This window comes from Phaethon aethereus (genome assembly GCF_964289735.1).
Source record: "Phaethon aethereus genome assembly, chromosome: 6".
Taxonomy (NCBI): domain Eukaryota; kingdom Metazoa; phylum Chordata; class Aves; order Phaethontiformes; family Phaethontidae; genus Phaethon; species Phaethon aethereus.
In genome coordinates, this window is record NC_138580.1 from 40,666,556 (window position 1) to 40,688,779 (window position 22,224).

General features: G+C 42.7%; 1 protein-coding gene across 1 annotated transcript in view; it reads right to left on the reverse strand.

The window, feature by feature from the left end:
• Positions 1-20,414, reverse strand: part of LRRFIP1 (LRR binding FLII interacting protein 1) — a gene marked incomplete at both ends in the record, with an annotated part of 112,378 nt that extends 91,964 nt beyond the window's left edge. Inside the window, one exon of the mRNA XM_082001583.1 lies at positions 20,325-20,414. Within this exon, the coding sequence (XP_081857709.1) occupies positions 20,325-20,414 (90 nt within the window). The remainder of the gene's footprint in view (positions 1-20,324) is intronic.
• Between the last annotated feature and the right edge of the window lie 1,810 nt (positions 20,415-22,224).

Genomic DNA, 22,224 nt, shown 5'->3' on the forward strand with positions numbered 1-22,224 from the left:
AAGTGACATACGAATTCCATGTTGAAATCCAAGAGTTGCCAATATTAAAATATCAAGAGTATAAAGTGTAAGCAAAAAGTTGAAGCTACAGTTTTATTGATGACAAAAAGGATTGCGAAAACACTGGAATCTGTCCATCCAGCAAATGAAATGACTGGCTGTTTCCTAGTCAACCAAGGCAGAAATATAGGCAAAGTGACTTTAGGAACAGTGACATTTAGGCATTTCCATAGCACAGGCAAAGGAATCTCAAACTTAGCCTACCACATCACCCGTAAGTTTCTTTGTGGTTAAAATCTAGGAATGAACATCCTGTATTTTAGTGAATAAGACATTAAACTCATGTTTAACCTCTAACTAAAATGAAGAAATACCTAAGGAAGAGGCTCAAGACAGCTTTACTAATTAGAATTTTAGCACCTTCTTAATTATGTTAATCAGAAGTCATAAAATGCTCTCCCTTCCTTACACCGACTTTGTGGTGAGTAGGTAGTGATGAACTTCTCATTAACAGGAAAAGCATGAGCAAACAGCCTACTCACAAATCTGCATGGAAGACTGAGATTATTCTAATGTAAGCAGGAGGACTGGCCACAATCCTGAAGTCCTTATAAACACTGCAGAGAGAGATGGCGTGTAAATTCCTCTCACCAAGGAATCTCCATCAGCCAACAATCCCAAGGTTAACAGGTGAGTTTCTTTTCTGCATCTCTTCCTTCCTAATTGTTTTCACAGGCATCCAACTGCAACAGCATCTTCCTTAATATCAGATCTGACAGCTAGAGATGAGAGTTCACAGATCCCACTAACAACAGTTTAAGGCATTAATTCCCTTCCATAATAAACTTAAAATGATAATACCAGTGCTCAGGTGACTAATTTATGCATTCAGACAGCCACAGATTAAGTTAAGCATCCTCTCTGTAAACACTGCACTAAGGAGGAACAAGTGGAATACAAAGAGCAAAAAAAGCAATGCAAAGTTACCTAATTTGGCATACACTTTTGGCTGAAAAATGTCAGCTGTTGGAAGTAAAAGCTGTCAGACAAACACTTCCTCTAAAATACTACTTAGTAGCGGTCATCTCCGTGCATGTTCCAGCACTGCCTTTCTCATTTCCAGAAATCTGCCTAAAGTCTGGATGTTTGAGTTCACAGAATTGTTACTAATTTAAGAGGTCCCCACTGAGTGCCTCAAATTGATTAATTCTTTTAATTTCTAATGTGGTGGTAATAGGAGAGCTATTTTTCCATGTGCTCAGATATTTATATAGCCTTATTTTTGCTATGGTAAGCTGTTTGAGGATTTATATTCAACCTATGGCAGAGGAAAAGGAAAATATGCTACGCCGTACATTCCCTGTAAGCCAGCTATGGCTTTGCATGCCATACTTCACATTTAGACTTGGGCAGAAGCAACTTTACCTGAATAAGCTGCAGCTAAAATAGCATCCGTTAAGTTTTATTAACAAAGTCTAACCTAAAAGTTATTTCTGTTATTTCTGTTTTGATTAAGAAAAGTGCTTTGACTTTTGTTGGAATTTACCTTAAAACAAACCCATATCATGTTTCCTTTGCCACATTTGTCTTTAAGCTCTCTCCATTGAGCTTCTATACCAATACAGTACCTGAATAAACCCAGAGACTCCAGGGGGGAAAAAAAAAAAAAAAATTAAAAAAAAAAAAATCATCGCTTTCAATTGCAGGGAAATCCCAAATGGTAAGCCACTATCATCACGACTCTTGGAGGGGATTAAAAAAACCCCCAGGGATTTAACTACAAAATACATTTCTGAGATTATAGTCTCCCTCTCTCAGAGAAACACCAGCTCCTTTGTAAGCAATTGCTGCCTCGGCCTCGCCCCCATCCTGCAATCTTTCCTTTTCAGGCAAGATTTCAACATTTTAGAAACTGCTTCTGGACTAAACAACAAGGTATCTGTCTCATTTTGATATTCAACCTTCATCTGCAACCCAGTAGATTGGGCAACTCATAGCATCTATACTGCACTGTAGACACCATCAGCCCAGCAGTCTGCTTTCTATTATGGACTACACTATGTACAGATGGAGTTCATTAAAATAAGCAGTGTGGCAAAAAGCAAACCATTCACACGATAGCAGAGGGCTGCAGCTGTTGACCAACTCGGCCATCTCCAAATAACTCGCATAACTACAGCATGTAACACAACCCTTCCTTCCTTGTTCGCCTCCCTGCAAGGGAATAACTGCAGGAAACATACTCTCACCCTTCCTTTCCAACAGGGGAAAGGGTAAAGAGAGTAGATCAGGTTCAAGGTGACGTCAAGTAACTTATCCTTCAAGACTTCAAAAATCCAAGCAGAGATTGAAGATAGTAGCATTGACCAGTCCTGGTATGGAAATGCTTTAATGGGGAACTCTGTGCTTGTTTGTGTCTCTAGAAGACTATGTGCCACATTCACACTGGGAGAAAAAAAAAGTTAGGTAAAAATTTGGTTTAATTTTAGAAACTAACTTCCACTCCCCACCCCATGAATCACAAGAAGCCTTGGCAAAGATGTGGGATCTTAAAGCCCCTTCCTTTTGTCAAGCACAGAAAGTCTTCACTTTCATGAAAGGGAAAGCCACTTTCAACTCAATGCCATGAAGGATTCAGTGTTGAAAAGTCAGACACCATCACAAAGAGCGGCTTTAAGGACTCAGACACATTAAGACTCTATAAAGCTACAGTTCTATAAAGATTAGGAAAGTTTATCTAAATATTATTTTTTATACTCCAGAAATTCAACACTATTTACATACATGCACCTAGCTTCTGTACTATTATGAAATTATTCAATACAATTATTAATTTTTATGCACAAGGTGTGTAAACAATATTATTTTCTCAAACTAGAAGTATCAATAAAAATCTTTGCGAGAAAGCTCCCACTTTCTCCATGAGGTCTTGTTGTTAAGTCACAGTTCTGCTAGGGCCTATTAGTCCTCACCAACACAGCAACTTAATCTTTACTCCTCTAACATCTAGTTTCCTTTAATTATATTTGGTGAATATTTATAAGGCTATTAACATTAATTACAAGAGTCAGAGAGGTCTTCAGCAGTAATTACCAGTGCAAATCAAAGCTCTGAGTAATTTTTTTGAGGTTTGAGGTGAGGTGGTTCTTTTGGCATGTTGTGGGGTGTGGTTTTTTTTTCTTTTTTTAAACAATCAATTTGATAACCTGTCATACTGAATTGTTCAGGATGATGGAACTACTTCACTCAATACAATGAGCAACTGAAACTGGTAGACATGAACATCTTTGTACACAAGCTTTAGCATCCACATACAAGTCTGTATTTCCCCTCCTGTTCCAGCAAACCACCAAAATTCACTTGGGTATACCAAAATGGACTTTTGAGCAAGTGTCAGAAAGAATCGATGCTGCTCAAGCTTTTATATAAATCATCTTACTTCCACATATGTTTGGACCCCAGCTGACATTTTGTAGCAATGAGGAAATCCAGTTTTTAGCTAAGGAGCTAGCTTCAGGGGATACCTGAATGACTGCAAGCACCAGAGTGGGGACTGTCGTAATGAGGAGAGTAGATGCTGCTATCTTTGAAGAGGAGGAGAAATAGGGGGACTTGCAGCTGCAAAAGAGGGAAGCCACAGGGAGATCTCAAACCCGTAGTACAGAGGCTGGTTCAACTGTAGTTGTTACGCACAGATTTACTGTCCTGCAGACTTCACACTCACAGACCAAACTTGCAAGACTACTACCTGGTTTCACCTCATGACAAAGTTAGTATCATGTCTGTAAAGCGGGGAGGTGTCTTCGGAGAATCCTGGGTAAGCCCTTAAAAGCGTCTGAACAGCAACAGGCATGACGAGTCCCTCTTTCAGGTGGGTGAGTTTTTTCAGCTCTCAGCTATGATTTTCAATGTCTGTTTTGACAAAGCTCTAGCTTCAGATAGCAAGTGGTCACAACATAATCTTATAAAAGAAATTAGCTAAGCTTTCAGCCATGTTTTTTTAGCCATGTAGGAACATGGGGGGGAACCATCTGCAATCACAGTGCAAAGTTCTAATTTATTTTTTCACCGTTATTCAGTCTTTTTACTACATACACATACACAAGCCTAGACAGCTCATTCAGAAGTGTATGCCATTTGTGGCCAGCAACTGAGCTATGGCCTTGCCCCCTCTGCTTGCACACACACTTCCCACATCCAGCTTTGTCGCTCTGAGAACGGGAGGAATAGATGAAGCTGATAGTTCTGATCCTGAACTTTACCAGGATGCTTTTCTAGCTCTTCTTTTCAAAAAGTTCTTTGAGGCTACTGCTAAACAGCCATGGTCTAAAGCCTCTACAATTAGATCAAGAGAAGAGCCAGGATGCCAAAAGACTTGGATGTGACGAAATGACTCCGGTCCAAACGCAGTGATAAAGGGTACGCTACATACAAAAGCAGCCAGAACTATTAAGAGTCTCTTGGCTTGTCCCGTCTACTCTTTCACCTCGTTCATTAACTCTTAAGTCCTACTGATTCTCTTCTCTGTGATAAATATTTAAAATTATATAGTTTGAACTTGCCAAACTTTGCGAGGGGGAACAGGGATGACTATTTCTTTTTTTCCAGTACGCATTTGAGATGTACTACAGGAGCGGAAAAACTGACAAGCACAAAAGCTCGTTTTGTCTACGTTTTATGAATAAGTCAGTATTACTTCTAAATATATACCCATTCTAGAGGTATCGTAATACAACATCCATTGCACTAGGGAGCTTATACTCACAATAAGTAGGTCCAAGTGCAATTTGTGATGAACTCAGTCCATGGTTTATCGAGTGCAATTCCATCCAATGTAATCATTTTATAATAGATTTCAGATGCTAAAGGCCAAAAGCTATCCTGACCAGAAGATAGGTGGAGGAATAGCTGCATCAAGGATAACTTTCCAATCAATTTATCTTCATAATTATCCTTCCATTTTGGCTTCCTATCTTACCCAATCCAGGCAGGAAAAGGCAGGTCTTCTACAAAGAAAGAGGCCTTTCTTGCAATGCTATCACTAACGTCCAAAATCCTGAACCCAAAAAAAGCTGCTGCAGATCTCTAATCTGTTTCAGAAGGGAATTGCAAGTTAGCCAGCAATGTACACACACAGGAAACCTCTGCTGCCTGCGGCACCCAGCCTGGAGAGAGTGAGCCAGTCTACGTCTTGACCTAGTCCATCCTGAACTGGTCAGCGCATTTCTAGTACTGAGGCAAAATACAAACTCCAAAGGAAAAAAAAAAAAAAAGACCAGTTTTCCTGTGCTCTGCACTGACACAAAAGTTAATATTTTTTCTCTTTTAAGGGGTTAACTTTGTCATATGATCACAAGCATGAGTCAGCAGCAGGGAGCGGCAGAAGACAGAACCGTTACGGCAGGAAGCTCATTCCTATGACACCCTACTTAGCTAAACCACAGGCATCGCCCCGGCGGAGCTGCAAACCCAGCCAGAGCATTGCTTCACCTCTCAGACAACGGGAAGCAGCAAGGTGAGGGAAGCGACTGCTTGGGAGTTAAGAAACAGGGGATGAAAATGCACCATAACTTCTGCTATCAAGTCTTGCCTGACCAGTGTAGACATAAGCACCATTTTCCCCCCATCTCTTACAGAAGGGCAACTGCTTTACTGGTGCACTGGATGGACCTACAGTATCATTCCCCCTGCCTTAATGATGCCTAGACAAGGTGTAACTTCCAAGGAGCTGTTAAAATCACCACCAGTGCTTCGCTACCAAAAGGTATTTTAAGGCATCAGACGCATCCCTCCTTTTTCATCTTTCATCTTTCCCTTTTTGCACAATCACCAACTTATTTTTCCTTTTTTCCTTTCCTTCTGAATAAGCATTGCAGTTGTAAAAACATGGCATTTGACTGCCCCAGAAGCATGGATTTTCCCCTGGTACTCTGCCAGGATCACTTTGTTCTTGGTTTGAGTCAATGTCCAAGTGAGGAAAGTTCACTCGCCATTTCCATTCCAGCCATAACCCTTACCCCTGGAATTTCCAACAATGCTGCGGTAGAAAAAGACACCGGACAACAGAATAAAACAGGCTCTTGTAGTTCTCTGCACTTCACTAAAGTGTAACCAGAAAAAAAAAAAGACTAAAAAACTTTGATTTGATGAGCTTAGACTATTCCATAATGAAGACAGCTGACATAAGCATGGAGTGCATAAAAATGAGAAAGCAGCTGCACAGAACATTGATTATCTTCTAAAAGCAGTAACATTAAAAAGCATTCAAGCAAAACAAATACCGAGCACTTTGACATCTACTACTGAAGCATTTGAAGGCATTACCATGCTTTTCTCTCATGCCCCTGAACTAGCCCATTTCTAAAATAAGCATCACTTGACAAACTAAAAAAGTTTCTAGGAAGCTGTAGGGCTTTATTTTGTCTTGGGATTTCATTTTTATGTAGCATAATCTCACAGGATATGCAACCAAACAGAATGAGGAGATACACCATCAGAGTGCGACCTCATTGCTTTGCTCAGACTCAGCCCTCAGCTTGAAGATCTTTTATTATCATCTTTTATTATTATCTTTGAGCCTGTATGCTCAAAGCTTGATTTGACTTTTTAGGGGGGAAAAAAGCATTGTACTGAGCATCACCAGCCACACAACCTTTTGAAGATCTCCGGCTCCATTAAAACCTGCGAAAGAAACAAGGACGCTTTGAAGCCAACATCTGTATTGAGCGAGCTGCACAGCGTCACACCATGGAAGCAGCACAGCCAGGCTCCTGAATGAACTGCCTTCAAGAACCAAGGGATCTCAGCATCTCATTAATGAAACAATAATCAGGAGTAAGACTCATGCATAAATAATTATTTCTGCTCTTCAGAGATAAAAAGTTTAAATTTAGCAGAATTAAAACCAGCAGCTGATAAGTAAGAGTGCAGAAGTTGGCCAAGAGCCATCACTTTAGAGAGTAAGAATATTTTATTGCAGACTCCCACCCAGCCTAAGTATTTTCGCGCATTATAAAAATAGGTCTGGTTTAAAAATCATTGTGCATGAAAAGGTTATTTCAAATTAATAATTAAGAGACCACAAGGCTGCAAATAAGACCTATAAAAAACAGCCCCACTTTTGTACTTCCCAAGGTGTTCCCTATACAATCACGTCACACTTCAGAAAGACCTCACTGCAATGCTACAGAACTGGAAGTTAAATCCATTTATACAATTGTCCTGGTTTGGCCATATTAGGATGAATATTATACCTCATTGTACCCAGTCTTCCTATATTCCTGCTGTAGAACTGAAGGAAAAGCAAACTGAAGACAGTCTGATAAATTCCTAAGTCACATAGCTACTGTATTAGCCATTTCCAAAGTAAGTATAATATTCGGAAGAAAACAACGCAGTCTATGATGTTAAATATCTGCATTGCCCTTATTTGCTTATACCATACTTTGCCTCTTTTCCTCAGAGTTCATGAACAAGCAAATCCAGCCCAGACTAACCACTTACTGCACCTCAGTTGGAATTCTGTCAAGCTTAGCACATTAAAGAGTACTAGAAGCGCGTTGTTTCTATATATAAACTGGCTATCTGGTGCACGGTATGTCTGAATAATACGGCCTGCCTGACACCGAATGCAAGCTCTTCTGGGTGGGGGAAAAAAAAGAAGTCTTCCTTTGGACTTACTTTCATATGACCAAAGCACAGCATAATGTTCTTAAGGAATAACACATAGAACAGAAATAAAAGTGTGATCCAGTCTTCGGAAAGACCCATCACACCTACCACTTAAAAGAAACTAAATAATCGAGTGTAAGTCAGTAAAAGCCCTTCATAAAGCGTGTCACTCAAAGCGGTAGAAATAAAGATTTGAACACGTAAGTAGACAAAATATTTCAGGAGTTTCAAAGTTATACTAACACAGAGTGTTCCCTGCGTACTATCGCAGGCTGCAGCATCAGACTTGTCAGCTGCTTCTCCAGTCTGCACTGGTCCTGGACCTTTCCCTCAGGTGGCCTTTGCTTCCTTCCTGTCTATCTCCCCACTCCTTCTCTTTTTAAGGGCAACATACCTAAAAATGCATCCAAGCAACCTTCATGTATTTACTAATAGAAGAGCGTGATTTTTATCCTACATAGGAAGAAATACACCCAAGATTTCCCACCACCACCATCTAGGCATAACGCAGTTACCAGTGATGCAGTTTGTAAGAGTCTGCAGGCCTTCCCAAGATGATATTTGGATTTGCAAAGCTGCTAGGCAGGATTTCCTGCCATGCCCACAGTTTAAGTTCTTAGTAAGAACTCATGTTTAACGTCAAAAACATGCAAAAAGTATCAAGTCAGAACAGAGGGTTCAATAAGTAGGAAACACCTACACCTACATGCATCTGATAGATAAAACTATTTCCTCACACCTCATAGGTATACTTTTATTTTCTGTCACAAGAAGTCAGGGAGATCAGACAGACCACGTCAAATAATAATCATCATCACCACCACCACCACCCTTAAAGCTACATTCCTACCTGGCTTCAAGCAAACGAAAGACAAAACAGTTAATGTTAAGATGCAAAACTGGAGATGACTTTTAGCGCACCTTTTCATGGGTAGAATGTTCTCATCCACAAGCAGATTTAAAAGCTCATTAGACTGACTAGACTTAATAAAACAATCTGGTAATAGACCATTTTATTGTGTTTACAGTACAATGTTTTGTTGGGCTACAGTATAACAGTTGCAAGCACTGTTTTTCATTACCTTTTCAACTACACTGACTTTACAACAAATTTTTAAGAAGGGCCTAGAATCATTCTAAGTACCGGAGAAGGTCAGAAGTCTAGCACACAAATTGTACGAAGGACCCTACAAGAGACATCACCAGAGAAGCCTATTTTTTTTTTTATATAAAACATACACACACATTTACCACATACAAGAGAACTACTGTAAAAATTAGCATTTGTTTTCATGCCCTCCGCTACTTCATACTGTTCTATTAAGTACTGGACCACTTCTTACCTGTGTGTAAAAAGTGCTTGGGGATAGCTAGGCGGGAAAAAGTTTCATGCAGTTCTTTCAAATTGTACCACCTTCCTGCAGAGGGACTGTGCTTCTGATTAACTTCAATATTCTGCTATAACAATTAACCTGCAGCTCTCCCTCAGGCTACCTATTTTCTGATGGAAGAGTCAGGACACGCCAAATACAAGCTGAAATTCTCGATTTATAATATCAACCAAAGAAATGCAAAAACTTGCTTGAGCAAATCTGATTTAAGCAAAAGTGTCAATATCCAGAGAAACCACCTAAACAAAAGCCTGGTGAAATTGCCTTTTCTTCTTAGTATAGCTGTACGCTGCAGAGGATGGATAACAGCTTCTACTGCATCGTGCTTTACCAGATTTTCTGCCCTTTAAGCACAAATAGCAAACTTCAAACATTTAGTAACAATACTCTACCCATCTCTCTTCAGGAGAGGAGCCAAGTTCTACATTCAGCTTGCAGAAAAAGCACACAGAATAAACTTCAGAGAAAACGGTTTTTAAAAATTCACACTTCCCAAGGAATTTTAAAAGACCTGCCAAAAATAAGTTAGAAGTAAAATAAATTTAAAAAAATAATCACACTATCCTCCATATTTCACCATTACAACCAATTCAATATTTTTTTTTTTTTTATCTACAAGATATTCTTACCTGGCCAGCAGACAGGAGTTACTTTCTCATGCTTGCTCATGTTCCATAACCCATTCCCTCATGGGAAGAGGAATTCCCAGAGAGCACCAGGATATGTCAAGACAACTTGCCCCGAGGGAAATGGCGCTGAATAACCCATCAACTCGGATTAAAGCTGAAAAACCAGCATTGTTTACGAAATGATTGGACAGCTTTTGTGTGGGGGTGGACAGGATTACTATATCCAAACTGAGTCTGAGCTATACGGGATTACCTGGAGAATCTGTGACCTAACCCTCACTAACAAATGCGTTCAGCTTGAAATACGCTACCAGACTGCACACACCTTGTTTGGCTGTATGACAAAAATTACCTCCACGGCCATTTACTTGGGAGTTCTTGAAATCAAGAAACACTGCTGGGAATACATCAACAGCATAAGACATATAGTGGCACCCCTTCCTGGTCAGGTCCTGTCTTTGCTTGCCCCTTTTTTTCCCCCTAAGGGCAATTACCACCCAGCAAATACAATTATAACTTTACCCTCAGTCTCACAGTCTATTTAACACTCAAATTGTGTCGATCAATTGGTTTAATGTCAGGACCAGCTGCGTTGGAAAAATGGCAAGCAACAAGAAATGGTGTGAGAACAGGATAAGCCAGAGGCAAAAGCTCAGCCCTTTGAGAATCACATTCTATTAGAGGAAATTACAACAAAACCCCAGTTCCCTTAAGGTTTACTGCCAGTTCCTGAGGTGCACCAAGCCATCTTAGAAATATTATACATAATACAATATTCTACATGCTTGCTGTATTCACAGAGCTTGTAACCAAGATATTACTTTTTTTTTTTGGCACACTGGTTTGATATTATGGCAGGAAGACTGAAAGAGCACACTTGTTACGCCAGCAGCACAGGTAGCAGGCCTCAGAGAAGCAGCTCTAGGCAATGCCGATCTCTACAACAAGCTTGCTTCGGTATGAACAGGTTGAAAAAAAAAAATTAGCATAGACTGCTGTAAAAGCATAGCCCATGACAAACCCATTGATCTTTATTTTCTAACACTGTATTTGTAGATTGCTTGGTTAGACAATAAGATGCCTTTCTGCTAGCCTGAAAATTGTTAAATCTGACAGTATATATTTATTCCATCAGTGATACAAAAGCATTTCACCAGCACATACAGAGAACCTTCTTTTCTGCTTGTTCTAGTTCACCAGATAATGATTATTTTTTTCCCCAGGGTAATTAGACAAGAATGTACAAATATTACTGAAAACACTGTGTAACCCTCTATAAATAAAACACTGACATTCTCCACATATACCAACATTATCCTTTGTATCCACACACAAGCATACTATTTCCCAGAGCCCCTAGATTCCTCCACAGTTCATGTAAAGGTTAGGTCATATCACTATTTCAATGTACTCATTTCACATCAGGGCAGATTTAAATTTCATATTTAATAGACAATGGAATAGCATGACCTTTGGGTATCACAAAAAATGTCCCAAAAGCCCACTTCAATTTTCAACAGATGTTGATTCAATGTATTTGTCAATGTAAATCCTCTTAGAGCTCAGCAACACATTCAGCAAAGGAAGAAAATGAAGACCAGCACACACACATTTCGTATGGGAGAATGGACATTTTGAAGGAAACAGCCTACGGGAAATGCACAGTTGCACAGCAAAGCAACAGGGTTGTAGACTATTAAAATTTAATCTGATTTATTTGCTAAAGCACATAAAGTCATATCTACTATTTTCCTAGCAACTCAATTGAAAGAACTTCAAGTTTGCAATCGGAGAGAAACAAGCCACACAAATGAAGAAAAAAGAAAATCAGTAGGCTGTTATTTTTTGCTGTTCATAGTCAGCAGAAGCAAAAGATTTCATGTTTCCACATGAAGACTGTTGTACATTGGCACCAGTATAAACAGCCATATCTGAAATATCCGAACCTAAAGTGATGTGTGTTTTAAAAGGGAAAAAATGTCAAGCTACAAGAGTCCAATAGGAGACTGGAGCCCAGGGATTTTTCCTGCATGTAAAGCACACCAGGAGCCTTTCCTTGCTCTCCTGTCATCCTAGTATGTTAGCTGATAAACGCTCCATAATTAGAAGATCCAAGTGGGGATGCCTGAAATCCATCTGACCTGAGGAACAAGTTTAAAAACCTGACCCAGCTTTTAGCTTGCCAGATACTCCTGTATTCCATTTCTGTCTACTGGAAGAGGCTGGCAAAAGCAGACAAAAGAGACAGACTCGACTAAATTTGGTATTCAAATGTGGGATTAGAGAAAGGATATTTTGGGAAGTAGGAAGTACTCAAAAGAGGAAGGCAGAGCCAAAAAAATTACATTTAAATCAGATACTGGCAAAGGTCACAAGATACACAAGAGCGGAGACCGAGAGGGAAGAAACATCACCCCTTTACGTTCTCTGTCTGTGCAGAGCTCTGCGCTCGAGGCATCTGTGGGATTGCAAGAACGGCCTGCAAAGAGTCACTAGCGGGACTGCTCAGGACAGAGGCATCATCACCTCATTGCAGGCAATATTAAAACAAAGTCACTGACCAGCCAGCTAAACCAGTAAACATGCAAATTGCCTGCTTTTGTGGAACTCTCTTCCAGTAAGCTTTTCCGTTCTGGGAAAGCTAAATCAATCTGACACTGATTACTTTTTAAAACTGCAAGTAACGATGTTACGCTAGGAAAAATCCAACTCTGAGAATCTATTTTTGAGGAAGCCAGAAGCAGATGGAGATACCCTCTGGCTTGTTTCTTTGATAGAAGTTAGAATACAAACTGAATAATCCACTCTCATTCACATAAACCTTCCAACAGCTACGAGGAAAGAAAATTGTTGCTCTGAAACAACTATCATTTTTGTATTTCTTCACACACCAATGATAAGAAACACTGCCCTACCTAATTGCCAGGTATTAAAAATAGAAATACAGCAGCAGTGATGCACCTCGCAGTTTGGGTTTACCAAAGGCTCTGATTTCTTGTACAGCAACAGATAATACAAAAAGAAAATCTAAATATTTTCTCAAAGAGCACAGGAGCTCACGAAGCATCAAAGAACTAGAAGGCACCCAGCGTTTTTGCAAGTATAGCATCTTATCCTGATTAAGGTGTATCACAAAAGAGAGCCTCATCTTGCACACAAAAGCAGCGTGTGGGAAGAAGAGAGCTGTGAAAAAGAGCGGTGACGAACCAGCAAGGAGCTAGAAGCAATAGGAAATGAAGAGGCTTCCTCACCACATCCGAGGCTGGAACACAGCTCGGATTTGGCACTATCAGATCACTTTCCCCGTCCGCTGTCTCCAGCTCAACTCTTAAATGCTGCGGTAGTATTTAGGTGGATAAACCCACAGCCCGTGCCAAGCTGCTGGCTCGCAGGCTGCATGCACGCAGAAGGGCAAAGCAGATGCGACTGAACAACTCCACCTCTTTTCAGATCACACCCAGGATATTTTACTGAAAGCACAACACAAAGCAATCAACGTTCCAGTTCTAGGTCAGAAATTTTTAATGAGCAATTAGCTCAGACACTCATTTTTATTTGCACCAAACAGTATCTTAAGTCCCCAAAGTAACAAAAGTTATTTCAATCTATTCAGTGGAGCTTCCAAGTCAGAATTAGTCACTCAGAGTTTTAGACCAGAGTTGTGCCATTTATGTGCACTTACACTCGATACCCAAAACATCCACCTTTCCTTAACAAACCTAGCTATTTCTGGGTTAAAACTTCGATTTTTTAAGTCTGACAGTAAACCCAATATTTTTCAAAGGATTTGAAGAAACCCACCTCCACCCCCTTCAAAATTCCACACCCTAAAGGGGTACACACTGTGTCAGAAATTCATTTACAGGAAAACAGGACACACTGAGGGGATCAAGGAACAGAGAACAAGGTTGCAGGCTAGATGCTGATGTGCAAGTCAAATCTGTCTTGGGGAGCTGCTGCTTCGTTTAGCCAGGGATACACTCCTTTCGGATCAGTTTTTAGTTTAGGCATACCTCCATGTCGCAAAACAAGCAACCCTCAGTTTTGGAAACAACATTAGTCAGAGTTAATTTGCGTCTTCTCTCTTAATGCCCAAAGCTCGCAGCTGGTTAGGCCATAAAGCTGCTCCTAGCTCTGCCCATCAGGAAATACTTCCAAGCCTTGCCCTCCACACTTCATACTGTTTAGTCAAGTTTGTTTAAAGGCAGAATTAGAAATCCATCCAAATAGGCATAGGAAGCATCTTTGGCACTGAGGTCTAACCAACTGAGTACTTTAGGCAAGGACAGTTGAGTTAGTAGAGCAGTCAGAGTCATGGCACATTCCTGCCAATGTGAAAATACTACTTCCGTGCTTTTTCGTGGCATCTGAATACATGACTTCTGTATCCTCTCCATAGCCTCCAAAAATCAGTAGGTTTTTTTTAAACAGCCTGACCAAAACCTCCACATTTTCATAATAGAAAATTATGTCACGTAGTCATTCACCTACCTAAGTCATTTACACTCTGCAAGCACTGCTTGACAACTAGATCAGCTCCTCCTAGGTAATTAAAACCTTCAAACACTTACCAGTGAAGTATTACCTTACTTCGTGTTTATTATGCCACACCAAGCTTCGATTTCAACAGTTAAAGCTTCTACAACCAGGCCTTTGAGAGTTGCCTTACATTTCTTGCTACCTACCAGCAACACTGGTGGTTCTCCACCCTCAAAATACCAAGAGTACCTGCAAACATCCTCTAGCACATCAGCCTACTCTAGCTTAAGAGATTACCATCTCCAGTTGCTAGTGTCATTCTCCCATAAGAGGTTACACTACTCACAGGGCAGAGGATGAGGAAGCATACAGAAGCTCTTCACTGGTGGCAATTTACCTCACAGCATCTTACTTTTTAAAAAGTTTAAAACAAAATTACGGGCAAAGATGCTTGGCTGGAATCCAGCCATCATAGCAACCTTAAACCGCAGCAATCTGCGCCACAACAACTCATCTCAGCCACCTATGCTATGAAAAACACATTCACCAGAAATTGGCCAACACCAACTTGTAAGACTGAAGAACAAGCTCACCCATATGGATGCTTTTTAAATATATTTTTGCCCAATGCAACAGTCTCATTTCAATGCACATACCAGTTATTTTTCCAGCTTTAGCTGGTAAAGTTCTACCGCCTACTCCTTGCTCCCCATCTGAAATAAGGTGAAAGAGAAAAGGAGAGTGTCTTGGGCATAGCTGGTTACACATGTCTTCCCATAAGAAGAAGCCCTTAAGCATATCCCTCATCTTTAGCATATAATGAAAGCCCAAATATCAATCATTTTTCTACTATGTAGAAGGCCAACTATTCATCTCTAGTAGATTCAGGGCAATGAGCCAAAGCACCAGACAACACCAAAATCAGAGAAAGCTCTGTGATGAAATGACAGTGCACCTTCCCTTCTCAGAAGCATCTCTGGTATTTAAAAAAAAAGAAAAAACCCCCAAAAACAACGAAAAACACCCACACAAAAAAGAAAAACCCACAGCTTTCAGAACCATCTTACCACTATATGAAGGAAGTTTGGCTGTTCCCTTCCCCCCCCATTCCAATGGGCAACTTCTCCCCCAAAAAGTATTTTGACACAAGCTAGACAACAGCTGATATTTCAGAGCTGCTATTTTAAGGTTTGCCTATGAGGGCTTATGTCTAGCTAGACAGATTCACTGCTCCTGGCAACCTGCTGACTTGACAGCAGGGACAAATACCTTGTTTCACAAGCCCAAAATGCTACATGGATAGTGCTCCTTGCAACCAAAGGATTAAAAAAAAAAAAACAAAACCAAAAATCACGAATAGTGTTGAAAACCTTGCAAGTACACTTGAGCTCCAACTCTTCAGCAACGGGCCTGGAAAAACATCCTTCTAGATGAGGTAATGAGTAGTATTACATCCTGCAGACAAGCTCAGCATCTGGGCTTGCAAAGAAAAGGCTGGGCTTCCCACGTTGTTAATCCTAACAGTAGTCTCTTGCTTGACTGAAATAGGAATCGCAGTTCCTAAACAGCTGTTTCCTCAGAGAGCGAGAGAACAGCTGAAGAAGAGGGCTCAGGCCAAGCATGGGCACAAAAAACCACACAACTAATTATTTAAGCTGCAATAGGCATACTGTGAGGCAGATTGCACACTGGGAGACAGGCTACAGTCACCCACTTAACTAAAATGAGATGGGTCTTAAGATTTTTGTCTCGTTTCTCAAACCATCCAAAGCTGCTCCTTCACACATTTCCTTTGGGAAAGATTATAAGTGATGCCAATGCCATTTGTCAGATACGCAAGTGTAAAACATTAGGAAAAAGGATGAAGAGCAGCACATTTGCTACATAAAATCATACCAATTTTAATTAGTCTTTAATGCCAAATACTGCTCAAAAAAGTTCCACCACTATATACTAACGAGGCACACAGAACTTACACGGGCATTACCTAGTATATCCTTAGGGAATACGCCACTTCAAATGCTCTGGTTTCCATAACAGTTCAATAAAGTTTGCGTGCGTTCCCATACATAAATATCCATTCTGCTTGTGTTAGCTTTGACTACTTTGGGTGATGTGCATAGATAGAGATGGAAACCAAACTGTTGGATTCTCCCCTAAATTATCCCCTCAATTCAAAAGCCAGGCCTTTAGATCCTACATACAATGATCGCGGCATCCCTCCGCTAGTGCTGAAACTCCAATTTAAGCTTTTCAAGTTACTTAGTGCCTTCTTACTGTAACCACTACACCTGAGTGGTTGGTTTCACCTGTATTTTGAGCTATTTATAATCAGCTACACTTTCTGCTCCCTCATAGGAGCATAACATCCCGACTTTTGAATCACCAAGAATGCAAGTCAATGCCCAAACTAAAAACTTCAGTGAAACAACCAAATTTACAGTCCACAAACTGACTGTACCAGATACTTAAAAAATAATAATTATGTATGTATAAGTATGTAGGTGACCGTGCTTGAAACTTTGAAAGTGCCATACTGTGCACAAACAGTGAAAACGCAACCCTCATAACATTATTTCATTTTTACTGTTAAAGAAAGTAATATCACTTGAATTACTAACTTCAAATTAATTACCAGCTAAAGATGTCTACCTGTAAATCACTGGATGAAAAAGAAGATTTCTAGCACAGGGCAGGATTGTTTTTCTGAGCAGTATAACACACATAAAACAAGGTGTAAGTTACTTTCCTAATAAAAAACAAGGAATTTAGCTTAACCTTGCTCTCCCTCACTCAAGAAAATAAAAAATGGTAACTAATATTATCTGCCTAGAAGAGGAATCTCTCATTTACACAGTTGGCAGTGCCTCACCGATTTGCAAAATCCCTTCTGCTCATGTATCACTTAACTATTACCATAGCTAGCAAAGAGCATAGTGGAAGTCGGTGGGGAAAAAAATTCCCCTAGAAACGACGTCTCAAGTGATCACATCAAACTCATCTAAGCAAGCAGGAAAAACAGCAGGAAGCCAGTCCCTGCAAGGTTCAGCAGCCCAGGACGCTGCTGCCTGCCCGAGCCACGCGTCCACCAGCCCGAGAGATCGGACAGATGACCGCGCAGTACGTGCACGCGATTACTGCTGGCTCTGCTGGCACAGACCTCGAGGAGTATCAAACGGCTAGATTTTGCAAACACCGCTGGCATGCGTTCCCGGAGAGGAATAAAATAGCCCAAAAATTTCCATTGACCTAAACACAGAATAATCTACTGGCGTCAACACGAGCCTGAAATCGGAGAAGCCTGTCATTGATCGGCTTCGCTCTCATCTGTAAGAGCTGACACCCAAGGCGGGGTGGGGGGGGGGGGGAATCACCTCAGCAATACAAGCTAGGTGTGCGTACAGCAAATCCTGAGTGGCAGTGATCTGTGTCCGTTAGAAACTCAGAACGCCATGTTCTTCTTTTAACTATATTTACGTATTTGCCATCCACTTAATCACCCTGTAAGTCAGAAACTCAACAGCCAGATTTAGGGTACGTTATTACTCTTCCCTGATGAGCAAGGTGATTTACAGTAACTGTACCTCCTACCTGCCCTCTAAACAGGTTTAGACAAGGTGATAAACCACTTGCAGCTGATCTAGTTGAGAAATCGCCTCAAACATTTAAACTTACTACTACTGCTTAACATTACTAACGCTGCTACTAAAACCCTGTCACTACAATACGCTTCACTTTACAATTTCCTTCCGCTTGCTTAGTTACTTCCTCTTAAGACCGTTCTCGCATCCCGCGGGGGCAAGGACTGCTGCCTTCACCACGCGAGGCTCTTTGGGGTCTACGCAAGGCTGCACATACACAGCAAGACATCCTGGTTGCAAACTCAAAAAAAAAATGGTGCTTCAGATGCCAGGCGTCTAAGAGAGTTTTTACAAGGCTTAATGTGTCATTATAGAAGCGCATACTATAGCTAGAACTGTTGATTTTTCAAGATATTCTGACAGCTACAAAATAAAACTGGAAAGTGTCAAAGCAGTGCAGTCCTTTTGGAGGAAAACCAAAAGGAGAAGGTGCGCACATTTCAACTTACTCACAGAGATCCCAGGTACCTCTATGAATAAATCCATTTAGATGCTCTTTTAGGCTTCCTTCTGAACATGGCAAAATGAGGTCCTAGAATCTTCTAATAACTTGCAAGCACCTGTGGCTTCTGGATAGCAAAGGAAGACCAAAGGAAAGAGAAGAGCGAAAACCTACGCACAAAACACAACACACTTAGGTCTCAGCTTTGCCTAAATGTCTGCGAGGAAAGCTGGAAGAGCCAAAAGGTCAGTAACCCTTGCGCCCTCCTCAACACGAGGACTCTCAGCACCTTTATTAGGAGGAGACAAAAGGCTTATTTTATGTTTTTAGGAGTTCTTAAGACCATACGGAAGGATTCATTTGGGTTCCCTTGTGTGGAAAACAGGCAGCTAAACAACAAAACTATTACAAGTGCATAAAACCCGAGACAAAGGGTTAAAATAATATGGGAAAATGCTGAACCTTGAACTTGGCAGTTCACAGTTTTAGCACTCAAGGGAAAAGATAAAAGACATGCTTGTGTTGGGCTTTTTGACCAAATGGAGTTGTCCTTTAAACAATTCCCAGAAGAAAAACACAATAAAACAACACAATATTTAAGGCCTCAAACCACTTCACAATACAGGGAAAAGCAGTACATAAGCCAAAGGAAAATGAAAGCAGGAGAGAAACGTGCAACAAGGAAGGACAACCTAGGCCCCCGTTACAGATGGATGTTTTTCTTGATCAAATGACAGCATGGCCACGACACAGTTGTGGAATTTAAACCCTCATTCTGAAGCAATTCCTAGGATATTACCATGACTCAAACTCTAATAGACAACACAGTCACTCTTACTGGCTATCTTATGTCCAGGACATGAGACATTCTTGTCCTCCTACCTCAAACTCCATCCCTAGGAACCTCCCCATCTTCTCATCATACTGCTACAAAAAATTTGGACTGCTGGAAACACACTATCCAAATCACTCACACAGAAATTAGCTTACTGCATGTATTCCAAAGCTGCTACAAACCACTTCAAAATGTTACACAAGAACAGTAAAGCCTTCCCATGTCAGGGCTGCCATCAGTGATAAAATCCGAGGTGCACGATGTTACAGCTAAGTCAATCCAAAAGCCAGTTGCCGCCAAAAATAAGCTGCACATTAGCATTCATATGATCCTGCTGCGACCGTGATTCAGGAAACGAAACCAAGAGATACCTTAAATCTCTTTTCTGGGAGAGTGATTTATGTTGCAACCCATCTTGGGGTCAGACCAACACGAGGTGGGGAGGAGACACACATAACCCCTGCTAGGGGAAGAGGAAGGCAACCTTCAGCAGCAGCCAGCATCGGATCACCTTAGATGATCACGGTGAAGAACAACCCCATGGCTGCTTATCCCGACCCCAGGGTGGGGGTTGCCCATCTTCCCCGTCGGGAGATTGTGGGACCAAGGGCACACAACAACCTGTGTCAGATTTAGTAAACATAAAAACCAAGTTCACTTCGCCCCATTCGCGCCTGAACCAATGCAAGTGCACGCAAGAAGAGTAAAGAGGTAGAAAGAGAACAGCCATCAGCTGGTTTTAACTGTTTGAAGTCAGGTCGAGCACAAGGCTAGAGCAGCACGCCTAACTCACTACATATAAATACCAGCGAGTTTCCAAGTTAGACTGCACGCTTATGCCTACGCCTAGCGTCACCTTGCAGCCTGCTGGTTTACCTTTTTTTCATTCGTACGTACCGATGAAAAAGAAAAACAACCAACCACCCAGCGGCCTATTTTCAGGTTCTCAGCCATTAACACCAACCTCAGCAGCAATTAACCTCCCCTCGCTGAGGGGCTGGCGCGGGGAGGGGAACGCCGTTCTCCTCACGGACAAGCACTTCCAGGGCTTCCCACCGAGGTGGTGCCCCAGGACGATGAAACGGGGCCGACGCCGTGGACACGAAGGCGATTATTTATTTCGCGTGCGAGCAACCTGCCCGCCGCTCCGGGGGCGCGTGCGCGGCGGTTGAGGGGAGCCCGGGAAAGGCGGGGGGGGGGGGGGGGGGCGGGGGGTGTCGCCGCCCAGCCGCTCACCTCACGGGCGATCTGATTGAGCGCGTCGTCCTCCGCCGTCAGGCGCTCCCGGTTCGGCAGCCGCCTCCGCCCGGCCCCCTGCGTCCCCATGGCGGCACCCGCTCGGACTCCACCGCCGCTAACACCCGCCGGCCCGGCCGCCGCCGCCGCCCCCTCCTCCTCCTCCTCCGCCGCTCGCCGGCGCCGGCGTGAAGAGCCCGGCCGTCACCGCGCCCCCGCCGCCGCGCGCATGCGCCGTCGCCCCCCGCCCTGAGGGGCCGGGCCGGGCGCCGCCTCACACCGCCCCGGCGGCAGGCTGGGCAGGGCGGGGCGGCTCGCCAGCTGCCCTCGCACTCCCCTCAGCCGCGGGCAGCCGCGCCCCTGCCCTCCCGAGGCCTCTGGTCCGCAGAAGTGAAGACAATTTCTCTGAAATCGGGGAAACGGGCGTCAAAACCTCACCGGCTGTGACCCCGGGAGGGGTTCTCCGCCACAGATACGGCGGGAGGGGGCCGGGAACCCCTCTCCCCGTGCCCCGAGCCCTCACCCGGCCTCGTAGCCCCGCGGGATCCCTTCAGCCATGACTTTTCCCGTTAAGTGGCTGTGATTAATTCTCATGTCAAATACATCAGTGCTTAATTAATTCACAGGGGCGAGGAGCCTGTATTCTCTGGGATTCCTGTCGCAGCCCTCGTACCTCGCAACAATTCCTTAAACGGGAATTACAAGACTTTCGAGCCGAGGACACCAAACGCACAAACGCAGACGCGTGACAGAAAAAGGGGCTGTGAAACCCATCCACCCCCTTACTGACAAAGGCCGGCAAGCTGCATTTCATCCTTACCACTTAATTTTACCGTCGATTTAAATTTGATAAAGGTAAAACGCAACTCCTGCCGGCGCCGGTCAGGCCAACGTTTATCTGGCAGTTTTCATGTACAACGACCGAGATTTGGGTCATCCTCAAAACCAAAACTGCGTCAAGCAGTTTAATATATCATCCCTTCCCACGAGGGCATGTATCAGAGCATAATGCTGTGGCTGTTTCAGGAAAAGGAGAAAAAAAACCCCATCTAGTTTTAGCAGAATCCCTTTCCCCAAGTGGGTGTAGATGCCCTCCATCAGTCCCAGGCTGGCGCTTGCTCTTCAGAAACTATTTAATTCTCACTTGTTGCTTTTTCACATGGGTGACATCAAGGTTCCTATTTATAGCTGGTGCCTGAAGCGATGGTCTCTGGCGGCTTGGTCTCTGCTCCCCCGCAGCACAGAGCCCGCCAGCACCCAGCACCGCTCGTGGAAAGGCTGTGGGCCGAACTTGGCAAGAGGTGGCCCAGACCTTTGAGGTGAGGCCCTTGACTTTCAGAGCAGGCGATTAATGGAGAGCTCCTAACGGAGTCCTGCTGATCAGCCACCCCACCAGGCAGGTCCGCTCTTAGCCCTGGGATCTGGAATCCCTCCGTTTTTTGACAATTTTCTCCTGGTTAGCATCGCTCTCAAGAGCAAACTGGAAGACCACCCTCTGCTTTACCCTGCCATCGCTCCAGCTCTCGTTCAATGTCTATGACCTTCTTAGAGCAGCCAAACACCCTCTTTTTGGGCTTTTTTCAGACAATGTTTGGGCTGTGCCTGCACTCACCACTCACGTTACGGTGGTTTTGGGAACCGTGGCTCTTCTGATGACCGGGTAGTGGTATTACATTGATACAGCTTCTTACGCCCGTGACTATTTATCTTTACAAGAAACCAATGATTATTTTGTCAGCAGAAGCAGAGAGAGAAGTTCCCCACCTTACTTAGACATTGAAAACAAGCGTGTCGCATCCCGAGATTTGGTGTCAAGCTTACTCTGACCACACACAAGTGGAAAAAACCCACCTGCAAGGAAGTGCAGGGGCCTTAAAAGCGAGCTCTGACCCTGCTACGG